General features: G+C 39.6%; 1 protein-coding gene across 2 annotated transcripts in view; it reads right to left on the bottom strand.

The window, feature by feature from the left end:
* Window positions 1–1,449: 1,449 nt before the first annotated feature.
* The window catches only part of LOC122091390 (uncharacterized WD repeat-containing protein C2A9.03-like), a 16,998-nt gene continuing 9,402 nt past the window's right edge, over window positions 1,450–9,045 (bottom strand). For both annotated transcript variants that reach the window (XM_042661294.1, XM_042661295.1), the window contains exons 7-10: window positions 2,861–2,952; window positions 2,656–2,761; window positions 2,450–2,536; window positions 1,450–2,228 (exon numbers count right to left, since the gene is read on the bottom strand). In XM_042661294.1, the coding sequence (XP_042517228.1) occupies window positions 1,815–2,228; window positions 2,450–2,536; window positions 2,656–2,761; window positions 2,861–2,952 (699 nt within the window). In that variant the 3' untranslated portion in view covers window positions 1,450–1,814. The remainder of the gene's footprint in view (window positions 2,229–2,449; window positions 2,537–2,655; window positions 2,762–2,860; window positions 2,953–9,045) is intronic.

Here is a 9,045-nt window from a genome sequence, read left to right as displayed (position 1 = left end):
CACCTTTTTCATCATTGTTGTGCACTCTCCAGGATATTAACCAAAAAAAAAAAAGGAAATTGAGATTTCCACCCAAGGAAGAGAAAATTTGAGACGACTCCGATCAGTGCAGTAGTATATTGTCCGAGAACCAACCTTTATTTTAACGTCGGCTTTCTATTTAATTATTTATCTTGGGGCCATCAAGACAAGGGATTTTCACAGTTACCTTTGTAATAAAAGATGGACAGAAAAGGAGTTGGAACCCATCATCATCGAGACATCGAGTCATCAGTGGCGAGAGGTTCCAACGGATGTTTGAAAAGCTATTAGGAACTGTGACACCTTATCTAAAATGAAGAATTTTCTATGGAGAGCCTGTGCGAATGGCCTAACTTCAGCCTTGGCCTTGACTCAACGACAAATACCATTGGATCAAAATTGCTAAAGATGTGAGGCGGGGTCAGAATCAGAATCGGTATCACATATACTTCTCCACTGTTGTTTTGCACTAGCTGTTTGGCTTGGTTGCAGTCTGAAATATGTAGTTCCAGTAGATAATGCCGGCCCAATCCACCAATGGATCCAAGGCTGGGCATCTCTCAAATCATATGGAAAGAAGGTTGCAAGGGAGGTAGTCTCATAGTGTACCGTTCATTGCTTGCATGGTACATTTGGAATGCTAGGAAGGATCTCATCTTTGCAAAGAAGTTATGGTCACCAATGGAGGTCATTTCTGCAACACATAGGGCATGGTCTGATTACCAATAACCAGCAGGACTTAAGGCCAATTGCATCTTCCATGACAGCTCCAGTATGGACATCTCCACCACCGGACTTTTTACAAATTGAGTTGTGATACTTCAACCACTCCCAAGAACAATAGCCCTCCCAAGAACAATGGGCTATTGACTTTCTCTTAAACGATCATTTGGGTCATCCTAGAGTGGGCATCTCGAACCGTATTAAATTCTCTAACATTTTGGTAGGAGAAGCTATTGCAATCAAGGAAGGGCTTATGAAGGCGAAATCTGAAGGCTTCTACAAGCTTCAGGTGGAGAACAACAATCAGCAGCTGATTTCTTACCTGCATAACTCTTTGTAATCTGTTCGATGTTTGTTAATTTTTTGTATTCCAAGGTATGCTAATATCATAAAGCCAATAACCTTGCCAAGAGGACTCAGTCCATTATGGATAGGATTGTTTGGCCTACGGTTCCAAAAAATGTGTAATCCGTCAATCTCTATAGATTCTCTTTCTATCAAAAATAAGGCATCATGTACTTCAATTTTATAATAAGAGAGAGGTCTTCATGGCACTTATGTGTAATGACATCTGCCACACGAAACCAATAGACACATACAACAAAGGGAAGGCATGTACTACTAACCAACCGTGTATATCATGGGCAGCTTGATTTCATTCCCTTTTAACTTCAGAAATAGAATTGAATTTGGTCAAGATGCATATTCTGGTAGAACAGTATTTCATCAAATGTTTATTTGTGAACTCAAAAACTTCAGAATCCTTTACAAGAAATAAGAGAAGGAACCAACAGAGCTAAAAGAATTATAACTTGAAAATGCAACAGGACTACGCAGTTCCCTTTCCCATTACAACAATTAATAACAGCTTGAAATGATATCTAGCTCGGCTAAACACAGGTGTCTTCCCTGTACATGTATATGCAATAATATTTATGCCACTCGATTCTCCCTAGAGCCATCTTGATGAGTCTTGACCAGCTAGAATCAACATGTGGTCAGAACCACCACCGATACCTACTTTCTGCGGGCACTGCTACCACAGGGATCGAGTCTTGGTCGAAGATGTATCACACATAGGAATCCAAATAGCCATATGAATGTCTTTTGCTGTACTGAAGCAAGCTTGCATATGTCCTGTCCCATACACCTATGAAAAGAGACTCATCATCAGGACTCAGTGATACACCAGATATCTCCCCGAAAAAATCAATCTCTTGCCGTTTCTTGTAATCCGCTTTTGTGCTATAGATGTGGACAAAATCTGCAGGCTCGGCGACGGCCATGAACTCTCCGTTGGAGGAGAAATGGATTGACCTCACAGCACCCAGGTTTCCTTTGAGAACTGCAACAGGCGTTGACGGGTTTCTAAGATCCCATACTCGACATGTCTTGTCTTGATTCCCAGTGGCAAAAGTGTGGCCATCTGGATGCCATGCAGAAGCAAACGAGTAGTCTAGGTGACCAGTCAATGTTGACACTTTCTGCATTGAGAAGAAAACAAGAAGTATGAGCAAGCAGTCGGTACATCCATTTTTTTTCCTACTAAAACGTGTGTTTCAAGCTTGACCGCTAGGTTGAATAGCATTGCCCCCACCTCAACCAAGACCAAAGCTCAAGCCCCACCCCAAGCCCAAGCCACCCCACCCCACCCCACCATTCCCTTAAAAAAGGTATCATGAGAACATATGGAGACATAATATACCTTTCCATCTTGCGAATCGATAAGCACTGCATCAAGGTGATCTCCCACAACCATGATAAGCTTGCGATCAGGACTCATGGATGTGTGCTGCATGAGTTTAAACCACAATAAATACTTCAGTGACATCTATAAGATAGTAAAAATGATTAACCAAACTCCTTGTGCTGAAACCCACTACAAATAATGGTGATGGGCATGGGACTAACATTCACTGGCCAAGGGAAGCGGAAGTGATTCAAAAGCTGAAATTTCTCCATGTCAAATTCTCGTATGCCACAATCATTATTTGATGCCATGAAATGGACTATACCACTGCAAGCAATTTCCAAATCAGATTGTCCCCAAAAAGGTGACGTACCGTTTTAATAAATTATTAATAAAAGGGGGGGGGGGCATAGGAAAGGACACCACCTCAAGCTATCATATATCTCGACAGCATTTGTGATAGCATTGTCATCATATGTTGTCCGTGTACAGAAGCTCACTCCCCATCGATCCAAACGCTACAGAATAAGATGAAAAGAGAAGGCACGGCCGGTATCATAAGACCAACTTCAAAGAGAAAAAAAAATAATAATAAATAGAATTCATACATCCAGCAAAAAAAAGTAAAAAACAAATGCTTGTCAGGCCACAGAGAAAAACAGCAGATACAAATTTTGTTATCTAAATGGATGCAGACAGACACCTTCATAATGTCAAAACACAGTTTAAAAGGCCATTACACAGTGCTAGTCCGCCTATGCAGGGTCCTAGGAGGGGTGAGTTTGGAGTCGGTCCTAACTTTTGGCCTTGTACGCCAAGTGACTGCCCTCAAGACTCAAACCCAGGCATTTGCCCTGGCAGCTTGAACTTATACCATTACTCTAAGGAATGGCCCCTTTGCAAAATATATTTTAATCATTATGTACACATTTAATAAATTTAAAATATACTCATTATGTACACATTTAATAAATTTATTAAGAAACAGCAGAATACATTTAATTAGTCTGTCTTCAGTGTCTGTCACCAGCTGGTTTAGGGCAAGTCCTCAGAAATTCTCACGTGTCATGGAAATAAACTAATTTTAGATAAAGCAGACAAAATCCTTCAAAAGAACGGAAAAATTGTTCGGCCATGTCTTGGCGCTTGAAGGGGCACATTTCCAGGTTTCTTCCCATGTCATACCACTCCCCCATCATCAAGTGGAAAACAATAGTGTTATTTAGATCAAATACGCTAATACGTAAATGGTTACTTATATAGATGGCATGCAAATGGTTAGAAAAGATTTATGGCTTCCCTGTGATCAAATACACAAACAAGGTACAGGTGTGCTAGAATGGATTGATAGATACTTATGAGGACCAAACATCTAAGCAGTTTTAATGTTAGGTAAGAGATTACTAACCCCCACAAGTATAACCCCGACAAGATATGCAATTACAAGAGAATAAGACTCAAGAAGAGATTACAGCCAATGCCCTGCAGGTACAGCGATAAACAGAACCCAAACAGTAGCAAATCTCACCAAAATACCGATCCAGAAACAGGAGAGAAAATCTCCTGCACAGGGCCCGGTAAAGGAAGGTGCGGCTCCTATAATTCAAGCTCAGATGGAGCTCAAACTTTGGTCGATAACAGTCCCTCGGTAGGGGACAAAAAACTAAAAAGATGGGATGATTCTGACCAGGGGTTGTGAAGTTATTGACTTTCTTGAATTCTGACCTAGGAGAGAGAGTCTGCGAGTATTCTGCAGATTCAGCAACTGAATGACTTGGACAGCTTCAAGAAGATGATCAATTGGCCCTCTAGCATCTTGGAACACTTTCCAACAGTAACCCTTCAATTAGATTTCAGACTAAGGAGCAGGAGAGAGATCGCAGGCCTCAAAATCCCAGATTCTGGGTTGATCGATTCTGTTTTCTGGAAATTCTGGGCAGGTCTGATATGTTCTCAGCAGCAACAGTAAACAGGAAATAGGGTTGATCGAATACAAGAATAAAAGAGCAAATAACAAAGATAAAGTGGGGGAGGAGTGGCTGTCTCGGCCAGGGCTTCATCCATAGCTATCTCGACTGTTCTAACAGTTTGACTGCAATATTCTTTTATTCAAATCTGAAAACCAAAGTTACATAAGCTCCTCTATATATAGAGGGCAGACCTAGCTACAAGCAGCCATACTAGAATTAGGAGATGAACTCCTATTACTAGTAGGAATTAGAAAAAGGCTAGAACTAGGAATTAGAAAATAGACTAGACTTATAAGTCCAACACTTAACTAATAGCCCCTAGTGGGCCTTACAACCAATGGGCCCACATGGCCCTTTATTGAAAATAAAGTAAAATTAATAAAAGAAATTGGTGGGCCCATTGGGCCCACTCTTTAAGTGGATCGATCCACACCTTGGGATGGGCCTTTCTTCCTGCGATAGGTCCTCCTAATGTGTGGATCTACATCAAGTTTGGTGACTGACAATTCAATCAGGTCCAAAACAAAAGCATCAGGCACGAGAACATGCGCTGGACCATGGTACACGGTATTGCCAATATTTCGCGAAACCAACTGAAAATATTTCAGTTTCACAAAGATTCGAAAGGAAACCAAATAGGATACAAAGAAATGCACAAATTTCGAGATTTCAGTATAATTTTTGTCAAAGGCTTTGTTCCGCCAAAGTTTCGGCCGAAACATTACTTTGGCTTTAAGTACAAATACCATATTCAAACGAAATGGTTGAAATTTCGCCTAGTTTCACAAGTGAAGCTTGGAAAACCCAGCTTTTGTGCTCTTGTCCAAATCACTGCTGTGCAAGGTTGGAACAAGTACTTAGGCTGTAGAGGAACGCAATGAAAGTCTTTGTTGGAAGATTTGTGCAAGATCCAAAATTGGAGGTATATCAATTTTCCCAAAAACTAATTTTTGCAAAAGAAAATAAGAAATACAGTGGTTGGCATCAATTTTAATATATTACACACCATAGCCCAATCTATGACTTCATAGAGAAGGAATTTATTTTCTGTTTTTAAATATTCTCTAAATTTTTTGAAAAACAAATTGAATTTTCTTGCAACAATATTGTGAAAAATAACAAGGTTAATTTTATATATGTTAGACACGTTAGCCGATCTACAGTGTCAAAAAGTTGGGTCTTTTCTGTGTGAAAATTAATTATTTTAATTTCTGGATTTAAAAAATGACAGAAAATTCAGAAGAAGAAAAAAAGGAAATTTTTTATTTTGGTTTTAATATTCTTTAAAACTGATGAAAGTATTTTTGCACTGTTTACAACTGCAAATGATGATTAATGTCTCATTCCATAATTATTTTTGATAAATTATGGCATTATTAACTCTTAAAAAAATTATTCTTTTTAGGACCCCCCCCCCAAAAAAAAAAAAAAATCCCACGGTTGTGAGAATGACTGTGCACAAAACTTCTATTGCTTTTAGTTAAGAAAAATATAAGAGGGAAAAAATAGGAAATAGCTATAACGATGTCAAAAATAAGAAGATTGCATAACGGCCGACAGTGGAAGTGGAGTCATGGTATGGATGCATAGAGTACCTCTAGGAAATTAAAAGAAAAAGGTCACAATTGTAATTATTTTGGCAAGTTAATAAATCCAGGGGAAGCACTAGACTGAACTAGCAATCTGGCCGGTGGCGACAGGGATGTGGCCAAATGCTCCAGTGGTACATAAAACCATGGATACCCTCATAAAGGAAGGAAGACAGAGTAATGCGGGGCCGGTGGGCTCCGAATGACCAAACTTGGATGGCTGTGAGCCCATTTAAGAGCTTAAGCACTTAAGACTAAGATTAGGTGACAAAACAGTAACTATATTGATGTTTACAATCGAGTGGTAGTCCTGTAAATAGCTGGAAGTTCCTAATGTTTAAATGGGTCGGTTTAGAGGTGTGGAAACAAAGGGGGAATTTGATTTATTGTTCAGGGTCAGAGTTGGAACTAAAGGTAATTAAAGGGCGAAGGTTATGGAAGGGTTTATATTTATTTGCTAGGTACAAACTAGGAAGGGGAAAGATGCTGTAATTCTCTATGAAATATCATCCTCTATGTCACCTTCTTTATTCATAATACACATCAGATATCTAAAATAGTCACTTTGAAGAATCTCTGACTCAATTTTCACCATTTCATTATCCATCATAAAGTGGCTAAAGTTGCACTTCACATACTCCGCCTTCAATTTACTAATCTTAAAACCTCTCATTTCCAATTTTGATCTCCATAGTTCCAACTTAGAGTTAATCCCCACTTTAGTTTCATCCACTAAGACAATCTTAGTGTTAATCACCACTTTAGTTTCATCCACTAAAACAATGTCATCTGCGAAGAGCATACACCAGGGGTCCTCGTCTAGAATGCTCTTGGTTAACTCATCCATGATAAGCGCAAAATACACTGATCCATGACAAAGAAATTAGAGTCTTGATCGCAATACAAAAAGAATCACATGAACTGGAGTCCAAATGTGGATCCCATGCAATTAATTCCGTCTAGTAAAGGGGTGCCCTGCACCATTGTCCCACCAATCACTTAGCTGCACCTTATTTTTATTTATTTTTAACGCCTCTCTCCACCTTACACACACACACAACAGAAATATGTGCTGCACCTTATTTTTATTTATTTTTAATGCCTCTCTCTCCACCTTACACACACACTACAGAAATATGTCTAGGCTACCAATGCACAACACTAACTCACTTGATTTTTTATTTTCTACTCTTTTTTTAAATTACCTCTCAATTTTTATTCTCCACTCACTGCCCTCTTTTTTTACCACCTCTCTCCACCCACTTCCTCTCACACTTTTTTATATTTAATAATCTCACTCCACTGTCTTCTCCTCACCTCTGTCTTTCGCTATTCTTCTCTGTATTCTTTGTCAAATGAAAGAAGTGGTGCACCTCATGAAGTTGAGAAGCTGTGAGCAGAGCATCTTCAAAGCTTATCTGATCAGTCGATCAGAAGCTCATTGTGCGGTTTGGCGGTCACAGTGAAAGGTGAAGAAGATTCATGGAAAGAGGAGGGGTGTGACCGCTAAATCCAGCAAAAAAGGATAAAGCAAGCTTGTACAAGGGGTTGAGAGGAAACTAGGGGATAAAAGACTATGAGCATCCGGACGGTCCCCACAGGTCTCGTCATTGGAAGAATCACTTGGTGCTGGCTTCTTTGGAAGACGCTACCAGGTCAGACCACCATTGGCATCACAGGTGGTTCTTGTGGATCAAAGTGACGCACAATCTACGGTTGTTCACGGGTATGGGCTCACCAAAAAAGTTCTTTAGGTGCCTCAGTTACACCTACATGAAGATGATGAGGGGTCCGCCTACAATTGCTGTTGTGGAAGAGATGAACAAGATTCTGATATCGTTGTCAGCAATGTTTGAAATTTCGGTCGAAAACGAAACCAGGAGCGATAGGGTCTTAGGTAAAAAAAAATTGCAGTTTCAGCAAAATTTCAACCATGTTAACAGTTTCGATTTCGACTCCAAAGCAGGAAATTTCAGTTTCGGTATCGTTTCGGTAAAACCATCTGTACAATATGCATGGTTTTGATCGAAATTTCACAGTTTCAATGAAGATTTGACTTATCATTTGGACACCAAAGCAGGAAATTTCCTAGAAAACCACAATTTTGTATTTTTTGCCAAATCATACACATATCTTTGTAATGAACCATCTATAGCATTTGATAATTATGAAACGCTTTCCAATTTTATGTTTATTAATTCCTAAAGCATGGTTTAGTTATTTTAATTGAATTGTGTTCCAGGAATAAATTTTGTGTATAAAACATCGTACAACATATACTACCAACATAGGGTTCCACTATGTTTAAAGGGCTTAAAATAAGGTTTCCTATAAATTCTAGGAATTAATTTGGCCATTTGGACCTCAAAACCAGCAACCGAAACCTGGAAGTTTTGACCAAAATCTCGCAGTTTCGCGAAATATTTCAATTTCAAGCCTAGTAAAAACCAGAATCGAAACTGAAACCTTGAACATTACGCTGAACAGGTCCACCACAATCACTTATCAATCAAGTCTAAAAATGTAAGTCATCTGGCAGTTTTGCGAAATATTTCGATTTCAAGCCTAGTCAAAACCAGAATCGAAACTGAAACCTTGAACATTACGCTGAACAGGTCCACCACAATCACTTATCAATCAAGTCTAAAAATGTAAGTCACGTGTGGGCCTTTTTTAGTTCAATATATAAAAGAAAGTCTGATGGGAAAAACAACAGCCAACGGCTAAATTTGACAACCAAAAAAAGCTACTCAGTAGTGCAAGTTTCTCAACCAAAACCAATTGTGCGAACCAGGAGGCCATTTTGTTGTCCATCACCGGACAAGAACACGTGGATGCGTTTTTGGTTGCACAATATATTTGTGTTGGGTAAATTACACCTGGGGTACCCAACGTTTTGAGAAACTATGCTTGAGGTACTTCACATACCTCCTCCAACGTATCCTGCCTTTGCTCCCTCCCATAACCACTCCCTACTCTCACCCTCCACCACAACTTCTGCAGCCCCTCCGCCTTCCCCTCCCCCTCCCCCTCCCCCGCACTCTGATCCCTC

This window comes from Macadamia integrifolia, chromosome 10 (genome assembly GCF_013358625.1).
Source record: "Macadamia integrifolia cultivar HAES 741 chromosome 10, SCU_Mint_v3, whole genome shotgun sequence".
Taxonomy (NCBI): Eukaryota; Viridiplantae; Streptophyta; class Magnoliopsida; order Proteales; family Proteaceae; genus Macadamia; species Macadamia integrifolia.
Note: the sequence above shows the minus strand (reverse complement) of the source record. Positions and strands in the feature narration are given on the sequence as shown.